This window comes from Pteronotus mesoamericanus, unplaced genomic scaffold, assembly GCF_021234165.1.
Source record: "Pteronotus mesoamericanus isolate MK-2021 breed Mesoamerican mustached bat unplaced genomic scaffold, CSHL_Meso_final contig_2, whole genome shotgun sequence".
NCBI classification, from domain to species: Eukaryota; Metazoa; Chordata; class Mammalia; order Chiroptera; family Mormoopidae; genus Pteronotus; species Pteronotus mesoamericanus.
Genome location: NW_026555084.1, coordinates 25,185,260 through 25,206,280, shown reverse-complemented (window position 1 = coordinate 25,206,280; position 21,021 = coordinate 25,185,260). Strand labels below are relative to the sequence as shown.

Sequence of the window (21,021 nt, the reverse complement as noted above, 5' to 3'; positions counted from 1 at the left end):
AGGGTTAGTAGCTCCCATTTAAAAAAAAAAAAAAAAGGCTTAAAAAAAGAAACTGAGCTTAAAACAATTTTTTGAAAGTCATATTTTGAATATTGCTTGGTCCTGTGCTTTGGTACCTAATCAGAATTCTGATCAAACCCCCCATCGGCACTAATTTTCTGGTCTTGGCCATTCAACTTCTAAATCTGGTTTCACAGCATCTGCACCCCCTGCCTAGGTGATTTCCAAAGCTGCCCCCCCGACAACATGCCTTGCCAGTGTGGTACCTGGAGGACTCACTTGGTTGTCAGCCTTGCCCCACCCCCACAAGTGACGCAGGGACAGGGCCATTTAGGGGACTCCGAGCTCAGACAAAGCACAGCCAAGCCAAGGAGACCGAATTGAAGCGACACTGGGGAGTGGGGCGAGGAAATAGGCCCACGTAACTGCCTTCCTGGGGCGCCCAGGCCGTTGTGGAGCAGGCGGGCTGTGCTGGTTCTCATACAGAGCCTGCCGCGCGGTGAATTTACTTAGTCCAGTAGGAAGGGCCGGCCCCGACGCAGCCTGCCGCCGAAGGCTGAGGTTCTCACTCTGCAGGCCCCTCGGACTACCTGGTGCTGTTCTATACTCCTCACAGTAAATAGTCAAAGTGACATTCCTGCCTCCTTCATGTCTAATTGTCACGATCATCATCATCAAGATAACACAGCTGTATTTTTTGAACTCCAACTTTATTTCTACAGTTGAATTGAGCTGACTTCACGATGACGCTTTGCCCCCCGCCCCCAGGGGCCCAGGCCCACGCTACATGCAACTCCTGGGTCCAGGAAGAGGACTCTCAGCACTTTACACGGCAGCTGGCTCTGCGGCCCGGCAGTCATTTGTTTTCTTTCAATTATAATTTCAATTTATTTTTTATTGTAATGCTGTCTTTTCACAGGAACAGATAGCAGAGCAACGGAAGAACAGTCAACTTCAGGACAGATTACAAATGAATTTTTATCTTTGAGGAGCTAGGCTGGAAACCTGTGGCTATCAGGGAAGCGTAATGTGGCCGTGAGCGATGAGCCCACGTGTGTATCCTGATAAAGCCCCGAGACCTAAGCGTGCCCACAGGAAGAGAGGAGGAAACTGGCGAGGGCGCGCTCTCCCCTTAGAAAAACTCCATCGGGGCGGGCTGTGTTATCAGTGCCAGGGTGCGTTCCGGGCGCACTGAGGGGGTGCTAAGACCGGCTTCAAATGTGCGAGTGTGTGAGCGAGAGCGTGTCTGTTGCCAAAGGAGGCCTGCCCTTTCGTGGATGCGATGTGGGTGACGGAGAGGGGGCGGTGCGGGTAACAGCACAGGCTCTAAGAGAGGCTCCAAACTTCTGCCCTCTCGTTCCTTAGCTGAGTGGCCTTAGGCACTGAAATGCTACAGATCTCAGTCTGCTCATCCACAGCAGAGGTGCCATTATTTGGTTGCTAGAAGAATCAAACACATAATGAAGTACGTAGCACAATACACATACTAAGGATCTTATACATATTATCTCTTGTCACAATAAATCTTTCTTTTGGGAGGGGGCATTTTCAATGCTGTAAAGTATGGTACAGCTATATACTGGACCACCCTTTAAAAAGAATGAGGTAGATTCACTCAACTTTTGACAGTTATTCAGAATCCAGACAAAAAGCTCTCATTAGCTTCCATTCTAGTTGGGTGAAATAGAGAGCAAACAGAGTAAGTAAACAAGTTATCTAATGGATTAGGAGGTGATAAGCGGTGAGGAGGAAGGAAAAAGAGGAATGGGAGACAAAGTGTGGAGGGGGCGTTCCCAGAGGGTCCCCTCTGTGCAGAGGTTTCAGGAGGGAGCGAGTGATGCAGACGTCCGGGACGGCGGTCCAGGCCGGGGCGGTCCATGTGGAGCCTGCGGCAGCAGCGGGGCAGACACACTGAGCAACCCCACAGAGGCCTGTGTGCCTGGAGCTGGGCAGGCAAGTGGCATCATAACCAACAGGGACAGAGAAGGATCGGGGACCCGATCATGTTGAGTCTTGCAGGTCACCGAAAGGATTTTAGTTCTTCCTCTTAGGCAGATGGGCAGTCACTAGCGTGTTTTGAACTCCTATTTTACAGAATTAGTTTACTTCATTCAAGAGAGAAAGAAGGAGCCAGGGGACCAATTAGGAAGCTATTCAAATAAAAGATGAGGATGTCTTGGGCCACAAGGCAGGTAGAGGTGATAAGAAGAGAATATATGTGAAAATCAGTTTGAAAATGGAGGCAACATGATTATATGTGGCATTTGAGAAAAAAAGGATTTTTTGTGTGTGATTGTTTTACTTCAGCAAATCGAAAATATAGAGCTGCCATGAATTAAGATGGTATATACTGCAGGAGGAAGAAGGAGATTTGCAGGAAAGACCGGGAGTTTGATTTTGGCCATGTTAAGTCTGATATGCCTAGGAGTGTCCCAACAGAAATACCGAGCAGCCGTTACATACTTATGAGTTCACGGGGGCAGGGCGGGCAGGCTGGCTAGAAGGAGGGAACAGACCGTCTGACAGGCAGACACGGATCTGTTTGTACTTACGTGAAAACATGTCTAAGATCTATAAAAGAAGCAGGGTACAAAACATGTGGAATATGAGTCCAATTTCGGATGAGTCAAGTTTAAAAGTACGTTTTTAGTATATGTATATCAAAAAATTAATGGAAGCATATGTAACAAAAAGCTAATGCAACCAGGAATATCAGACACTTTTGCCATAATATTTGGATTTCATATAAGAATGTACAAATTTATTAATTAAAAACGACAGCAGGAGAAGAGGACTGTTTGGGCGAACATGAAAGCCGTTACTTTCTAGCACAAACCTCTCTCCTCCTCGTCACTCCAGTTACGACTGTGCCCACCCCTGCCTCAGTCTGACCTCCTCTTCCTCTTCACCTTTAGCTTCTCCCAGGCAGCTGGCATCCGGTAGGCTCCAGGATGACCAGGAGCACCTGCGTCTGCTCTTGCAGAGCTGAATTCATGGACGCAGAAGAGCCTGAGTTCAAAGCCAAAGTTAACTCCTGACGAATAAGGCTTTCTTCCGCGATGCAGTTGCCAATTTAATTCTGAAGCTTTTTTCCCCACGTAATGACATTTGGAATAACAAGGCTCTAAAAATTAAATGTTCCTTTGTATGTATAATTTCTGACCATAACGCCATACTGAATGATAAGTGAACGAAGCTGAATGGGTATGGAAAGATTAATATAAACTGCTTTTAAATTGCAAGTTTGCAAGCCCGAAGCCTGAAGCCTGAAGCCTGTTACACAATAGGCATTAAAGAAATACCGCTCTTTCCAGGATGCAAAGATAAATCTCCATTTTGCCCGCAGCCTCTGCAGCAGGATTCTTTCAGGATTTTTCCATTGAGACATTACAGCGCGGAAGACGCTTTATCCTGTCTCTCTGGCACCACCTCCTGTTCCTAGTTAAGCACATTTCCCCGCTCCACTTGTGATAACTAATGGAATTAGGCAACTGGCTGTCAACCCAGGATGTTGTTCCCCAGGATCTAGCCCTGGGGTTGAAACCACCATTTCAGAAAAGAAAGTCAATGCAGGCTATTTTTCTACTGCTCCAACTGTGTGGCTGGAAGGAAGCTGTCATTCCCTGTTTGGCTGGCCCTGCTGCTAGACAGGCTGGAGCACTCGCTCCTCCCCTGCCCACCCGGCGGCCCTGGCAGGGCCCTACGTGGCCCTATCCCCCAGCACAGGTCAGGCGGGGAGGGCTTACAGCTCCATAGTCTTCTCCAGAATTCGGGGTTGACTGGCTGGACCCACATCCTTTCTCCAAAAGCTACTCTTTTAGAGAAAGAAGCAACAGAAGCAAAGAGAGGGCTGTCCTCAGAGACCGCGCTGTCCTCTCTACTTCCTCCTTGAACGTCATTCAAAGCACTGCCGGCGTGGGGAGCACAGGGACATTCTCTGCCTGATGATTGACACTTCAAGATCCAGGCACGTGACCTCAGGCCCTGGAGGAGTTGAATCTAGCTCCCACCGAACCTCGCTGCAGACCCTCAACACCTCCGGGCTGAAGGCAGCCGACCCCGACCTAAGGCGCGCACCAGTGGGAACAAAGGCGCGAGGCCAGGAGTCCAGTGGGCCCCTCAGTGCCGTGTGGCAGAGGAATAGGGAGACCTTGCCTAGTCCGCCATCCCCCAACCGCAAACTCCCACCGCAGCAGCGAGGGGCTCCCAGCCCTTCCTCCAGGCGGAGCGAGGCCACGCGGGGTGGCCGGCCCGTCTCGGGAAGGGCCGGCATGCTGGCCGGTTTAAAAATGTACCTTAGGGGCTCCAACTGTGAGAGGCCTCTGTTCTCCCCTTAGATGTTCAATCACTGTGAAGAAATCAGGAAAGAGGTGCCTCAGACATTCCTCTCACTCTTCAGGGAGGTGAGAACGGAAGAAAAAGCAGCAGCACCAGCCAGGGCCAGAGAGGGTTCACATGGGATACAAGAAATGACCCCGCGGGGCTGCCCGCTGGGTGCTGGGAAATACCCGGTGGGACTGGAAGGGCCCTTTCCTCAAAGGCTGCTAGACAGGCCCAGACACCCAGGCTGAACACGAGCTTTCAACTCATCTCCCTCTTTCTCATAATTTTTTTTTTTTTTTTTTTTTACAATCATTACTCTATATTCTTGAGGCCGGACTGGTATCATAGAGATAAGAGAGATAAAGCAATTAAGTAACTTGTCCTTGGTCATGAGGTAATTTAGAGATGCGAGAGGAAATATTCAGGGACATTAAGAGATGCCCTTGTCTTCAGGGGCCGCATCAAAGGCGAGGTGCCAAGAAGAACAAAGAGGAGAAAAAAGTCAACCACTTGGTTTTGACTTCCCAAAAGTGCTTTAAAACTTAAAGCCAAGACAAAGGACTTCTGATTGGCAAGCGCTGGGCACATCGTAACTCAAAAGGCTAAAGGCTAGAGGAAGCAGAGATCTCTACGAGATTCAAGAGGAAGGAGTTAGACCCTACCTTCCCACTCATGTCCCCTACTGACCAAGCTGGGGCTCCAAGAGGTGACATTTGGGGAAGGAGGAGAACAAGTAGAGGCAGGTGAGCCCCTGAGGAAGGTTCTGTTTACCGCCGTTCTCTCTGTCTGCAACCAGGAGGCGCTGGTGAAGCCCCAGGCGGGAGGGGGCCCCAGTGGCAAAGGCGGCCTGGGTGTGGCTGCCAACGTGAAACCCAGTCGGAGGCAAGCCTTGTCAGACAGCCCTCTGCGGAGACCAGAGACGGCTGCCCAGCAGGCCCGAGGGCGAAGGGCCTGGGACGGCCGTCTCGCCAGGGTCGTGCTGGACTCATCGCAGGGCATCCTCGCGTTTTCTGTGGCCTGGACAGGGGTCAGAAAGGGACCGTGGGAAGAGGAGTGCCCCTGGGAGAGCAGGGCACAGAAGAAAGAGGACACACATGACCTTACAGGCATGGGGAGCAGATGTCACGGACGGGCTCTCAGCTCGCACCGGAGGCCGTGCGGATGGACGCTAGGGGCCAACTCACTGAGTGTGGCCGAGCTCTGGAGTAAGCTGGACAGCGCCAGAAGCATCTTCGCACTGGAGCGCGGCTCACAGGCCCCTGCCCACACCCTGCTTTCTAGAATTCTGACACAATTCTGAATTGAAAGAACTGACCTGGAAGTGACTACATTAATGCCTTCCTTACCGGATGGGGCCAGGCTTCAAAACAGAAGACTGAAAATAAACTATCAATAACAATAACAATGCCACATTCTGACACACCAGCACCCGTGAGACTCTGAAATGCCATTTATGCAAGAGGCACAGAAACAAGAGCTCCTGACGCAGCTCAGAGCCCCGCACGTCCTGCCTGGGTAGAGCCTGCCCCGCCACTGCTGGCGGCCTGAGGGGTGGAGCGGGGGTGCGCGGCGCCTGCTCTACCCCGCGCCGCAAGGCTAAGGAGCCAAAAGAAAGCTGCCTTCCATTTCACCTCCGGCCTCCCCCTCACCCCGTCGTCCTCTCCCTCCCGGTGCTGCAGCCTCGGCTTCGCGCTCCCTGCCCGTCACAAACCGCTGCCAGGGCTGCAAGGGAAGAAGGTCACATCCAAGGAAAAGGTGTGCTGTCCCTTGGTTGATTTGATCCAGGTAAAATGTCATTAATGTAATCATTTCACATAATGACCCCAGGGATTTATCAATGCCCTCACTGCCCATAATACGTCCTTACCCTCCAGGGAAACGGTGATCAAATCCATATTAAAAAGTTAGGCATTAAACCCTGATAGGGGATTATACTCTCCTGCGTTATGATGTTGCTCGATGTGTAATGAATTAACTATAGCCATTCAGTCTTATCAACAGGTTGTTTCTGCTTCCCCAGCATGCTTATTTAAAAACTTTGCTGTAAGTCACGGCCCAGAAATTAAGTCTTTCACCGAGACGGGCAGCCTCAGAGCCTCATGGAAAGAGCTGTACCAAGTTCGACCGGCGCTTCACGTTAACAGGCCCACTGCTGCAGGCTCCTAAGGCGGTATTTCTTAGGCACCTGCCAGATGGAACCGGAGACTGAGTGTGGAGTTCCAGGACTCCTTCCAGAGGCAGATGACTTCATGAAGGCAAACTGGTGACCCCAGAGCCCGCGGAACACAAAATAATTACATAGGATTGAAGGGCTGATGAGGGGGATACAGTGCTGATGATTTGTTTTGGAACAGTGCTGTTATTTGTACTGTTCTGGTGTCTAACGGCGCCCTCTCTCTTTCCTCCTGAGCTAGCTCTCACTGTTTACCAACATTCTGAAACGAAACACTTTTAAACGGTGCTCGTGTTCCACCCCGAGCGCTCGGAATTCAGGAACAGCCGTTTCCTGAGTCTCTTCATTTTTAATGGCAATGTGGTCACTTGCATTGGCTCAATAAAAATTTGTTCCAATTTTTACAAAATTGAACAAATAGATGGGCAGTCAAGGCCATGCTTGGAGTGTCATATTCAAGAGTGACTCTCACTCAATCAGATATGACAAGGCCACCATTAAGAAATAAGGGCTGCACTTCGGAGAACTACAAAGCCCTCCCAGAAAACTGGCCTGTCCCCCCATGGGGACAGGCCAGGTGACCTTAGCAGAGCGGGCGCCCTTGCGGGGAGATGCGGGCTCCGCACGGAGAGGTACCACAGGCAGGAGGGAGGGGTGAGTTCTTGATGGGGTTGCCACGCTTCAGAATACAAGAGAAAATACAAGCGATAAACAACATACCTGGAATAATAGAAGCTACAGAATCTTCCTAAAAAGATTCTTAACAATTCTCCAGGCAGAAGTTGATTGTCTCAACTCTGCATTTGCTTTATACCACGGGGCTTTAGATTCTCTGTCCTCACTACAAGGAGGGTTGTGTACATTGATTAACATTTCTTACTGCAGTCACGTAAGTGAATCAGTCCACAACACAACAAGACCAGCTTTATGTCATCAAGAGTAAGTAATCTGTGGGGATTATTTGTGACCACAGTGCTTTGTGGTTTATGATGTCCCTCCACATTCTGAGTTAAACCTCCCAAGGAGCCCTTTAACACAACATTTCTAGAGTCCCCACCATGAACAAATTTAGACTCGAACATCATCTATGTGCTCTAGGAAGGACAAGATGACTTAAAAAGAGGCAAACAGATAAACACTCACACCCTGTTCATCCCCCTCCATTACAAACAGAAGACGTGCACGGCGCACACACACACACACGTGCGCACGCACACAGGGACGAGCAGCGTTTCCGTGCATGAGCCGGCTGTCACTGAGAAGGCCCGGGTCCCCAGAGGGCACCCTTCTATCTTGGGTCTCATTAGGGAAGCCTCAAAAAGTTGCTGAGGCCAGTGGGATGACATCACCCTCTCCACTGAGAAAACATCCAAATGAACCTAATCTCCCTGCCCCTCCGGGCCAGGGGAGAGAAGCAGCTGCCCTCTCTGCCCCCCCACCCTGAGTACTCTCCTTTCATGTGTCCCTGGGCTCCGTGCGGTCTTCCAAGCAGAATACATTAATATAGAAGTACTGGGGGGGGGGTCGGGGGGGGATACTTTCCACCTTTATGACATCTCTGCAGTCCCTGTTTTGAAACTTGGCCTTGAGGAGTTCAAAGGATTTCGATATCAGAGTTCAAGGAAGACCAAGATGCACCTAGGGCAGGCCCTAGTCTTAGATGCTGGAGAACCTGTCCTTCCTACACGGTAGCCAATCTGACCTCTCAAAGAACTTAGTGTGTACCTTGGAAAAACAGAATTAATTGCAAAGATTCCCTGCTCTTCTTTTCCTTTTCAATGGTAGCTGAAGGCAAGTCAGGTGAAGACTCCCTAACAAGCCCCCCCCCTGGGCGACAACGGCTCTGATCTGGGCCCCATTGCTGGCATCCGGGCGGAGCTCGGCCGGGCCGGCCCGCCCAGCCCTCCTTCAGCGGTTCCCCTGCGACGCCCACTCACCGTTCTTCTCGCCCTTGTGTTTCGGTGGCTCGGGCTCCGGGAGGCACGGGCAGGGCCCGTCGCAGAGGGTGGTGAGGCTCTTGCCAGTAGAACAGGCGTGGAACTCCATCTTGCACTGCAAAGGAGAGACAGAACAGTCTGAGGGACGCGGCCCTGTGAACTCCCAGCTGGCTCCGTGGGACCAACCAGGGCCGCTCTGACTGCAGGGAGGTGCGCGGGTGCACAGGAGCCTACACGGAGGAGAGAGGAGCCTGATGCAGTTAAAGGTCTGAAGAACAGCACCTCAATGAGAACTGTTTTTCTGAATGCGGAGTATAACATTGGAAGCACTGTAGAAGCACTGGACAGCTGACTTTAATACAGTTAACAACTGTAACTGTTAATAAAAGTATTAGTCTGAAACAACATCTTGGAATCCCGCAGGCTCAGACCCCGGCCCCCAGGCTGCTTCTCCCCCTGGGTCCAGCAAGGGAAGCTCCGCCCACAGAGCACCCCCCCACCCCCTCCACCCCCGCCCTGGGCTGCCCCAGGCTTTTCCTGGGGAGGGGAGTGTCTATTTAGTTAACTATTTAGTAACTATCTCTCTAGTTCAGATGGAATGTGTGAGGCCTAGTGCTTCCCCTGGGGAACAAAAGGAGTCAATGCTGTTGTTCCTACCACCCAAAACCTAAGTCTGCATGGTCTTTCCCCTCGGAGGCCCCCTGCGGTCGCCTAACCAGCTTGTGACTGGTACAAACAGCTGCCGGATTCTCAGATTCTTGGCGAAGCCCTGAACCATCTATCCACCTGCCAGCCCTTTCTCGGTAACACTGGCGGTCTTTTTGGCCACTTTCTGTCAGCTCTTTACTTGTAAGTTCCAACTATATGGAACAGAAGCTGGAGGGAAGGGTGCCGTTCCTTGGGGCAAAAGACCACAACAATCAACAGTCTTTTCATTCTTCTCACATTATGGAGTAACAAAAGGAGGCTCAGAGAGGTTAAATAACGAAAGATCAGGACACCCGAAAGGGCGGAGCCAGGGTTCACCGCCCCGCCTGACTCCAGGGCTGAGCACCTCCTGGACCCTCTTTGCTGTTCCTGCCGCAAGGATGGTTCCAGAGGACAGACGGTGGGCACTGCGCCTTGTGCTGCTGCTGGCCTGGATCTGAGCTGAGAGCTCCCCCTTTATTTCTGTAAAAATTCTCAAGATCAAGGCCTCTGATTAATCAGTCTTCTGCAAAGGCCTGTGGGTTCAGGACCATGTTTGCATCTTGTGGAGGTTCAAAGGAAGAGGAGATAGGCAAATCCTACCCCCGTGCGTGTGGCTCTTATCACATGCCACAGGGGATCTTTTAACAGAGAGAAAAAAGGAGATACAGCCATTGCCCTTGGAAAACGCTAGTGTGTATCTTTGGAAAAGGCCAGCAGCATTTGCAAAACAGCACACAGGAGTGCGGGTGAATCCTGGCTTGTTATGAGAGGACCAGCTATTCAGGCCCCATGTCAAGTTCAAAGCTCGGGGCAGAGTGCTTCCCACCTGGTTCTAAGTGTACTGCAGTTACTCCTGTGTAACTCCAACAGCCACCCACACCGCCATCGCCGGTCTCCGTGGAGAGCGAGCGGCGGACAGGCCTACAGAGAGCCGCTGGCTTCCTCTTCACGCAAAACTCTCTTCTGTACTTATCTGCTAGGCCCCTCGTATGCGCCCAGCGTGATGGCAGGAGGTGTGGGGCTGCAGGAAGGGAAGCCGTGGCCCGGGCCTCCCACATCAACGACTCAATGAGGAAGCAGAAAGACTATGTTCTTCTGAAGCCATGTGGACGTGTTTGGGAGGGGAGGTGGGACGCATGTCTACGTAGGGAAGCAACACGAAAGAGACCCGCAGGTATGGGCACACCGGCAGACTGTTCGGAGGGACAGACGGTAAGCCGAGAGGAACGCTGGGAGTGGCCAGAGAGCTGCCCCTGTGGGCGCCACTGTCAGTAGCCGCGCACCCGTGCTGGGGCGCAGAGTGGGGAAGGGCGCTTGTCCAGCCCCGCCTCCTCCTTCCCCAGGCTGGCTCTCTGGAACAATCCTCAGTGTCAGACTAGCAGTCCTTCCTCTATTTTGTCAATGGCATCCCTAATGCGACTGTAGGGGAAATGGTGTATTTTTTTATAAAAATGTTTTTTTATATAGTCAAATGTATTACATTTACTTACCATAAAGCCTTATTGTACTCTTACTGTAACTGCCCGTTTCCCTCTGTGATAGATTGTAACACTTTCCCCAAACACTCTCTGGCCTCCCTGACGGAGGAGTCTCCCCTTGGCTCCCTGTCCCGTGTCTTACAGCACAGCACTGCCCCGTGGGAAAGGGGACTTGCCTCCCAGTGACATCCGTCCTGGCCAGCGGACTGTGAATAGGAGTGACATGAGCCAGGTGGGAGCAGATGACCACTGCTTGGCCCCATTGGCTCGCTCACTCTTCTCTCTACATTGAAAACGGCACGAGCAGAATAAGGGCTGCTTCCGCCTGGGGCCCAGCCGGCAGAGGACAGGGACCGAGCTGAGCTAACCCACAGCTAACGGACAGCACAGACAAGGACGTAATACATGCTCTCGAAAGCCACTGGTGCTTGTGGATCATCTGTTACCACAGCATAACTTAGCAAAAGCTGATTAAAACCACGGACTCTCCACTGAACCATGAAGTACTTAACAACTAGAAAAGGTCTCGGTCACTGTCTCGCCCCTGGCATGATAAGACATCAGTCCTATACCCCTGACACACAGTAGGTGGTTAGGCGGCAGCCGCTGAATCTCAGAGGCAGAATGGAAGGTGGCACCATCATTCGCGGCTCTAAACCTGTCCTGGCTGCCGGGAGCTGCTGACCGTGGCACAGGGAACGCAGGCGCTGGAGCGCAGCATTCCTGGCGCTCCTGGCGGATGCCCCTCCCCCGCGCCCCCCGGACCCACGCCCGCCCCAGCCGCCCTCTCTGAGCCTCGCACTCAGCGCTCTGCCTCTCAGCCTCCCTGCTCACCCCGGCCTGTCCCTGGAGGCAGAGCTTAGTCCACCTGCTCCCTCGATGCCCACGACACCTGGGGAGCCTCACCGCGGGCCCCTGGGGATGGTCCTTGCAGTAACTCGGCTTCCGTGCCCGGCCTCCGTGCCCCGTCTTCTGCACAGGTGCTGTTGCAGCCTGCGGAGGCACCGGGTCTCCTCGCTGACCCAGGACGGTGCCACCAGAGAAAGTAAGACTCATCTGCACCAGTGAAAATGCATGTTTCAAGGGCACAGATTTGCTTTTTATCTTCTAGGACAATATGTGGCATTTAAATGAGGCTCAAAGGGCTGTAGCTCCATTTTTTATAAAGCTCAAAACATGCTATGTAGAGATACACACGTATGTGGCAAAAGCTACTTTAAAGGCGGGGGGGTCCCTGCAGGAGGGAGGTGAGAGGACGGCCTCAGCCCTCAGAACCCCCGTGACGGGGGACAGTGTGTCACGAGTTGGGTGTCGGATCCCAAGGCTTTTGTTACGAGGCTTGACAGCTGATACAAATAACACATACACGTGGCCCTGGCCAGCTGGCTCAGTTGGTTGGAGTGTCGTCCCACACAACAAAAGCCTGTGGGTTCAAACCCTGGTCAGGGCACACACTCAGGTTGGGGGTTCAATGCCCAGATGGGAAGCAACTAATTGCTGTTTCTCTCTCACATCAATCTCTCTCTCTCCTTTCCTCCTTCCCTCCCTAAAATCAACAAACATCCTCAGGTGGGGATTAAAAAGTAACAATAATACATACATGTGTATTTATCAAATACTTTATGATAAAGCATAAACATAGTTTATAGGCTTCTAGCACAGTGAGGACCAAGCTACACCCGCACCTGGGGGACCCCGGTTAGGAGGGGTACGTGAGCGCAGCGTGGGCTCACTGCCGGGAAGGGCAGGGGCGCAGAGCTCCGCGCAGACTGCCGCTGGGCAGGGCGCGGTGAGGTCCTGCCACTCAGTGCTCCCTCCCTGCAGCCCCCTCGAGCCCTGCCTGTGCCTGCCCCATCCCTTGCCCCATCCTCTCTTGCCCACGGTCTTGCTGGGGAAGAACAGATACAGAAGCCAAAAGGTGCTCACTGCCCCGGCTTTACCCAGAGGGGCCAGATGACTCTCAGAGTACAGGGTTTCTGCTGGACAGTGTTGCACAGCGTGACAGGGACTGTCATACCACGTGGGTGCCTCGTACCCAGTAGCACCCTCTCCCAACCCCCAGGCACCAGCGGCCGGGGAGAGCCCTGGCCACTCACCTGGGGTCGCAAGGCTGGGCTTTGCACAGTGTGCCCTGGCTGGGTACACACGGACCCCGAACACACAGGGCAGGCGCGCTGCCCCTTGAGTCTAGGGCTGCCAAGGAAACAGGGGCCAAGAGCAAAGACGCGGCCCAGGTGACCCTTCCAGGGCAGTGGTTCTGCCCCCGGCGGTGGATGGGCACCTGACCGCGGAGACACTGGGCTCCCGCATCGGGACCGTGCAGCCTTCCTCGGGAGAGGCAGCGAGGGGCGGAGAGTGAGAACGTGAAAGGATTCCCCGAGAGCAGCGTGCTCGACATTTTTGGCACCAGGGACCGGTTTCATGGAAGACAATTTCTCCACGGATAGGGCAGTGGGTGGGGAGGAAGGGGGATGGTTTGGGGATGACTGATGCGCACTTTACATTCAAGGTCGCCTCCTGCTGTGCGGCCTGGTTCCTACAGGTCACGGACCAGTACAGGTCTGAGGCCGAGATGGGGATCCCTGCTCTAGAGGGATATGAGGATGAAGAAATAAGTGCCTCCCCCCAACACCACAGGGCCATCACTGGCTCTCTCCCCACTTCAGGACCAAATGACAAGTGTTCAGAGTCCCCAGCCACACCCTCGCCCTGACAGCGTGCTCAAAGCAGGAGTAAAACCCGGCAACATTACAGACGGTGGGCGATTTCTCTGCAAGGGGACGTCCTCAGAGAGCGCTTGCTGGCGCCCCGCCTGCCCTGCAGGCCTGAGGATGCAGGCAGCCAGGGCGCCCTCACAGCTCTGCTGCAGAGCAGGGCGCCAGGCAAAGATGCGGGCTGCACATTGCGAGCCCGCCTCTCAGAGACCATGGCCTGGAGGTGGAAAAGCAAAAAACAAGCTACAAAATGACATTCTGGGGAACTGATGAGAGACAGCCTTACGTCCTCACTTTAGGAAAAAAAAGAAAAAACTTGGAGGATCTAAAAAAAGAAGAGGAGACAGATATAAACATATTTTTTGGGATTTGGAGGAGAGAGCCAGTCAAATACGTGACGCTCACAAGCAGCCAAAGCTAAAGGCACACTGTGGGGCTCCTCCGTCACAAGGGGAAAGAGGCACAGGGCGATGAACGCAGAGTCCCAGCGGAAGGTCCCTGCTGCCTGTCGGGGGAGGAGGAGCCCTTTGGCCACTAACACAAGTGGGTATGAACACAGAGGAACCACTCCTGCTCTGGCCTCCACTCTCCCTCCAGAGGCAAAAGCTTGGTCCCTCATATTGAGAGTTAAATGACATGTCTCATTAGAGATATTTTGAAGCCCTAACCCCCACAATGTGAGATGTGGATTTAGGATTAGGGTCTTTACAGAGGTAACGAAGTTTAAATGAGCTCATTGGGGTGGGTCCTAATCCAGTAAGAGATGCTTTGGGATGGGAAAACTTGGATAAGGAGACAGATACTTGACACTGGGAAGAGACACAGGGAGAATTTCCTGGCCACGCCCGAGGCTGCCTGAAGCAAAGGAGCGATCTGCTCTCTCAGGAGGAACCAACCCTGCCCAGGCCCTGATTGCAGTCTTCTACCTCTGGACTAGGAGACAATAGCTTTCTGTTGTTTACAACCCCCAGTTTGTGGCAGTTTGTTAGAGCAGCCCTAGCGCACTACCATCCCGATTTATGAGGAGAGCGACTCTAAGGAATGGAAACGCCTTGTCTTACTTAGGTTTATGGAGCACAGATCTTTGTGCCAAGATGGCTCAGTTCTCCTGGGATGAGAGTAAATATCCCCAACAGCAGCCTCCAGGCAGCTGGACATAAAGAACTTGGCCAGGTTATATCAGCTGTGACTCACACCCAGAAAGGAGGAAACATGAAAAATTCAAGCCTTTATGTTGATTTTACGGTAAGTTAAATAAATAATCAGCCATAACTATTTAAAAGAGGAGAGCTAAGAAAGTCAGAAATTAGTTAAGGACTTTAGAGTATTGTACTGGAACCCATTTCACAACACACACATAAATACGGACCCCCGAAGCTTCTAGCCCCTCAGCCTGCTGCAAGAGACGGGCCCTTCCCAGCCACCACAGGGGCAGAGCAGCCGGACGGAGCCAGAGGTGTCACAGCAGGAAGAAATATTCAAAATGTTGACCTACTTCAAAATAAATGTGCCAGCAGATTTCCCAACCAATCTTTCCTTCCGTTTTGCATAACACACCAACGTGTCGGAATGAGTGAGCGTTCGCCTGCAAACGGCCAGTAAATCTTTCTCTTCTGTGATTTGTAAAGCAAAACTAATAACCCCTGCCTGGTTCACTGCTCACGCTGGTCTCCTTGGAGTACAATTCTCCACCACTCCACACTCTTCACTTTGCCTTGCATGCTTTGGGTATTATTTTTAACATTTTATTTAAATTGCTTTCTCCACTGTTTCTCATCAACCTATCATCTATTTTTAAACCAGACTGTTGACAGTTCGCAGTTGACAATTGTGTTCACAGTTGATGAATTCTGATTTGTTTTTATTCCCCTAAAATCATGTCCAAAAAGTGGGGGGGGGGGGGTGCTGGATAATCTCACAGCTCTGCTGCCTGTAATAATCGGGCATGAAGTAAGTGCCCGCGGACTGCACGCATCCCCTGGTGGATGGGGGGCCCGCACCCACCACTGCCGGGGCCCGAGTGACTCAGTGCTCATCAGCTCGGAGCTGTGAGGCAGGAGGCCTTGGTCTCATTCAGAGCTTTACCAAACGTGTGTGTGAGTGAGCGCGTGTGTGTGCGCGTGCGTGTGTGTGTGTGTGTGTGTTTTCTTTCTTTAGTTATCAAGCACTACTATGGACCAGGCCTTAGTCAAAGGCTATGAACCAACAACGGGACCAAGGCCCTGATCTCCTGAAGGCTGTATAGCTGGGTGCTGATGAGCTGCTGCGGACAGACACAAAGGATGGGGTGGTGATGGCGTATTACATGGGCAACCCGGGAATCTTCCATGAGATGACATCCGGGAGAGAGGGGAGAGCAGAGACTGGGGAGGGCGCGGGGGGAGGGCAGAGTGGAAGGGGCACCTGTCTCCCCGGAACTACTGGTGGCCGGCCCCAGAGTGTGTGCAACCCAGGGCTCAGGCTTCAGTTCTCCCTCTCTCCCTCTCCCTCGCTCTTCCTCTCTCCCTCTCTCCCTCTCTCTCTCCCTCGCTCTCCCTCTCCCTCTCTCCCTCTCTCTCCCTCTCTCTCCCTCTCTCTCTCTCTCTCTCTCTCACACACACACACACACACACACACACACACAGAGTTAAGAGTTCCAAAGAAGGCGAACTTTAAACTTTAAAGCCAAGTTGTTAAAAGTGTAAAAAAAGGAAAAGTTCTTCTTTACAGAAGAATGTCAGCTACATAAATTTAGAAGAATGCTAGAATTAAGTAATCATCATTCTGCAACTCCCCATGTAATGATGGAGTCAGGAAAGGATCATTTGATGTTTACTAAAAACACTGAGTGGGAGCCATTGGGGAGCAGGACATTTACACAGTCTGAAAGTGTCACCCCACAGAATACGTAGTTATTAAAAGAGGAAAATGTACATTTGCAAAAACTATGTGTGCAGCAGTAAGGCCTTAACAAAGGGACTGAGGGGCCAATTTAGCGCCTCTGTAGTGGTACCAGCTGGCACATACCTTCTGATGTGCTTACAAAAGGAAGCACACAATAGCACGTATGAGACGTTGGTGCCAAAAGTCTTTAACCTGAATCTATTATTCACTAGGAAAAAATATCCAAAATTGAGGACATTTTACAAGAAAACTGCCTGAACATTCAAAAAATAAAAACAGTACATCATTGTTGTAGATCAGAAGAAACTGAATAAATGAAACAAATGCAATCAGCAAGACTTGATTAAATCTTGAAAAATAATACTTACACAAAGCTGCAAAAGACATTCTGGGAAAAATTGCTGTGACTTTAAACATGGCCTGTGTGTTAGGTAATACTAAAGTATTGTTCTGGTAGGTGCAATAATACCTACCGAGATGGTACTATGGGAGAGTGCTTGTTTCCTTTTCTTAGGAGGAAGGTGTCCCCATGTCTGCAAATTATTTCTAAATGATTCAGGGGGGAAACATGGTATGCATGTGCAGAGAGAGAAAGAGTGAGTGAGTGAGTGAGAGAGAGAGAGAGAGAGAGAGAGCGCGAGAGAGCGCGAGCAAACACTGCGAAATGTTAAGAACGGCCAGATCTCCGGATCTCAGCAATGGGTAAACAAGTATGTATCACATTATTCTTTGAACTCTTCCATAAGTTTAGTAAGTATTAAACCAATACCTAGGGGAAATATAAACATAACTTGCTTTGGCCACGGTGCTGGGAGAGCCCTTCCCAGAAGCCAGTCCTGCTGGCTCCCCGGAGCTGTCCCTGTAGGGCTCCAGCCACCCTGCCTGCCGCGCCTGCCGCGCCTGCCGCAATGCTGCCCCCCCGACTCCCGATCTCCCTGGCCAGAACGTGCTCCTGAGGCAGCAAGGACCTCGCTCACACCTGTCTGTGGGCCTGGCCCGGAACTGTACGGAACTGCTGGTTTTCCGGAAGCACAGGTTCTCTTCATGGATGGCAGCCAGCACCATAGGCCCTTGGGGCTGCAGTGTTTTGGATCTTGCAAAGACACTCTTTCATGTTGCGTGTGGGGAAACTGAGGCTGGAAGAAGACATTATCTTAAGGAACTTCTCCTGGCCTTATTTATCTTGTCAGCGATATAGAGCAAACCCTTTTGCAGTGATGGGAGGCAAATTTCAGCCCAGCTCCAGTACGATGTATCACAGGTTGGCTTTTGGAGGTGAGGCTGAATGAGCTTTCTCTAACTCTTATAACAAAACGGAAGTCTTGTACGTGAAATGCCAAGGGAAGGGGCCGGGCTCCTGTGAGGGGAGCCCAAGACACAGATGCCATCTCCCCAAAGGCTGGAGGAGTTCGTGCGACAAGTTCCAGCTCTGAGCTGATCCCGTCAGTCTCCGCGGAGCCCTCCTTGTCCTGCGTCCAACAGTGACAGGCCTCAGGCAGGAGGGCCACCCTGCCCTGCCTCCCTGCAGTTCACCTTCCCTGCTCCCTGTGCCCGTGCCTGTCCCTGGTCCCTGCTTTACACCCAGCGCTCACCGGGCGCTTCCTTGCCTCGCTACCACCTTCTCACCTCAGGGATTTTGTCCCTGGTCTGCTCTGCCTGGGATCCTTTTAAGGCTGGAAAGTACTTTGAAATTTCAAATGTCTGTGGTATATTTTTCCTCTCTCTGGAATTTGGAGGGACAGTACAGATGAGGGGGAACAAAAGCACCAGCCTGTGTGCGGAGGTGAGCCACCCCCGCCCCCGAGTCTAATTACAAGTCAGAGCTAAGACCCTGGCCAGGACCCCAGAAAGGCAAAACTCGCAAGATGGCGGAGGCCGTTTCCTCCAAGCACCACAGGAAGGGGCTCCAATTAGAGGAAAAGCTGATTTACATGACAATGAAGAGGTCTGCCCCTTCAGGAAGGGGATAGCCAGGCCTCCCACTTCCTCGCCCCTGGCTGGGTTCCCCTCCCGACAGGCCTCCTGGGTCCCCCCTCTGTGCCCGTGCCTCTCCCGCCCAGGGCACTCACCCTACTGCACCTGCCCGCCTGCTTACACACCTGCCTCCTGAAGAAAATATGCATCTTTGTCCAGACCCTAGTGAAGGGCCCGGAATTCTGCACCCTGAAGCTGTGTTTTGGGATATTGGCTCTAAGTTGTTTATAACGAAACAAAAGACTCAGAAAGAATAGTTCACCTTCCTTCTCTTTCCTGCCCAAAAGACTCAGAGAGAGAGCCCTGCTTCAGGAAGGAGATCTTAGGGTGCAGCCTTAGCCCAGTTTGACTGCGGTATGGCCACCAAGAGCTAGACGCCCCCAGTTTCCGCTGTTTCTGAGTCACCTGGCACGCGGTTCCTGCCACGTGCGTTCCGCTCTTCCTCAGCTCCCAGTCTCGCCCATTCTCACTTCTGAAATCTAACACCCCATCCCCCTTTCTCCTTTGGCAAAATGGCTTATATACGCAATGTGGCTTCACAGTCTTTGGATTTTTCATGAATTTATCATGTGTATGTGAATTCCTCATGCACATGTATTTCACTTTAATTTTCTCCTGTTAATCTGTCTCTATTAGTTAGGGTATTAGCCAAGGAGAATGCAGAAGGCTATAGAAGGCGGGAGGAAGAACATGAGTATGTTTGTGGCCCCCACACTCGCAGGTGGTTCTAACAGGCCTGTTTACTTATGGGATACGCGTTACACAAGTTACACAACTCGATGTGAGTGCTGGTGCCGGTGGGTTCCTTATGTAGGTTAAGAAGTTGAAACCTTCCTGAAGAAAGCAAGTGATGGCCAGGAAATGACAGGTTTCATTCTGAATGCAGATCATTCGACTTCTCCCCAGTCCACTCCTGTGTGTGGTGACTCACAGACTCCACACAGCGAGGGGCTGGCCGGAGCTCCCCAGGCGCCTCAGGGCGCTGGGTGAGGAGCGGAGGGGAGTGAGGGCAATGGCTCCTGAGCTGGGGGGCAGGAAGGAAGGGAGGCCCCTGCAGGATCCAGGCCGCCGCCATGCCATGCCGAGCCCGCGCCGAGCCGTGCCGAGCCGAGCCGCCGGCGGGAATGAGGCTGGCTGGCCCTTTCTCAAATGATGGCACACGAAACCCTTGCATGTCAACTGCGCTAGTGATAAAGATGTTACTCAACAGACTTAAACTGTCGCAATTAGCTAAGGTCGCTGACGCCAGTCAAGCTGATTCGCCAACAGACCTGGCCCCTTCCCTCGTGCTCCGGGTGGCACCCAGCCTTCATGCGCTGGAGGCGCAAGGGCCTGTGGCTACTCCTGGCGAAGAAAGCGACTGTCCCACACCGTGATGGGGCTCCCCGAGCACAGCACTTTCAGGAGCTGACAGTCCAGATGCCCTGCCAGGGCCTCAAGGCAGAGCAGCGGGCGGCTGAGCTCGGCCCCACCTGGGGTGAGCTCCCTCCGAGAGGAACGGGGCGCTGTCCATGCCCAGGCGACGTCCGCCCCGCACTTCCAAAGTGGGTAGAGAGGGTTTGGTGCAATCACTTAATCATCATCCCAGCAACCCCTCTCCCATTTTACAGGTGAGGAGAACAAGCAGGAGGAAGGAAGGAAGAACACAAGAGTGACAGGAGGGAGAGGAAGAACCAAAAGCAGTAGGGGAGGCAGGGCAGGAGGAGAGAGGAGGAGGAAGGCGAGGAGAAATACAAGGAGGAGAACGGAGGATGTGCTGCAAGTGTAAGAAAGAGCAGAAACACCCTCCAGGAGGTGCCAGCAGCGGGTTGGGGTGGGGGCGGGGGTGGAGCAGGGGCCTCCTCGCAAGGCTCTCGCCAGGCCAGGGGTGTGGGCTCAGGAAGCTCCGGGAGGAAGGAGGGGAATGTTCCGAGGTGCTGGCACCTGCTGAAAATAAAAACGCCTCTGCTGCGCTCAATGCCCACGGGGTGCCTGTCTCTACAGCTGTCCCTGCTCCCCGGGAGCACCCCGCCCCCGAGGAGCTGCCTCCTCTACTGCCCGTCCTCCTGCAGGGCTGGGTCAGGCTCTGCCGCACACAGGGCACTCAGGAGGCGGCAGGCAGGCAGCGGTGGCACCCAGTTTCTATCCTGACTTGCCTCTCCAGCTGCGGTGACGGAAGGAGAGCGGCTTCCTGCCCAGGCCCTGTCTGCCTCTCCCTCTGCGCACCCAGAAGGCACCTGCCACTCAGGGCTCCGCTGCCTCTAGTGGTGAGAGTCTGCGCAGCCTGCAGAGCCTGCCCCCCACCCTTGCCCTGTCACTAAATGAAGAGAATCCCCCTCTGCAGCAGAACCCCCTCCTGCAGCGGCCGGGAGAACGGATGGGTAAGGAAGGGACCCCGGGTGCCCGGCGGCAGTCCCTGGCACATGGTGGACCTCGTAGCCTCGTTCCTCCCTCCAGTCCTCCCAACCCGGCCACGCTCTTCCCTTCCTCTGCAGGCGCGCCGCACCTGAATGGGCTCTCTGAAACGTACATTTGTGTGTGAGGCTCCACCTCGGTTTACACCCACTCCTTGCCCCCTTCACCTTCACGGGAAGCCTTCCAGCCCGGCAGAAAAGGCCCCTGGTGACCCAGGGCCCGCAGGCCCCTCCGCCCTCATTCTGTTGCTTCTCCCCCAAACACACGCCCACTCTGCTGCAGAGCACAGATCCCCAGGCAATGACATACCCTCCACCCTGGCCTCCTCCTCCCTGACCCCTTGCCTTGTCTGCAGCCCCCAGGGAGCCTGTGGCAGGTGTGGCTGAGGGCTCCCCACCTGTGCCCTCCTCGGCCCCAGTACCCTCCTGGGGCTGCGGTGACTGCTTCCTTGCCTG

General features: G+C 53.0%; 1 protein-coding gene across 2 annotated transcripts in view; it reads right to left on the bottom strand.

Moving 5' to 3' along the window:
- SPOCK1 (SPARC (osteonectin), cwcv and kazal like domains proteoglycan 1) overlaps window positions 1–21,021 on the bottom strand; it is a 440,100-nt gene that overhangs the window by 65,766 nt on the left and 353,313 nt on the right. For both annotated transcript variants that reach the window (XM_054568415.1, XM_054568416.1), the window contains exon 6: window positions 8,434–8,548. In XM_054568415.1, coding sequence (XP_054424390.1) covers window positions 8,434–8,548 — 115 coding nt within the window. The remainder of the gene's footprint in view (window positions 1–8,433; window positions 8,549–21,021) is intronic.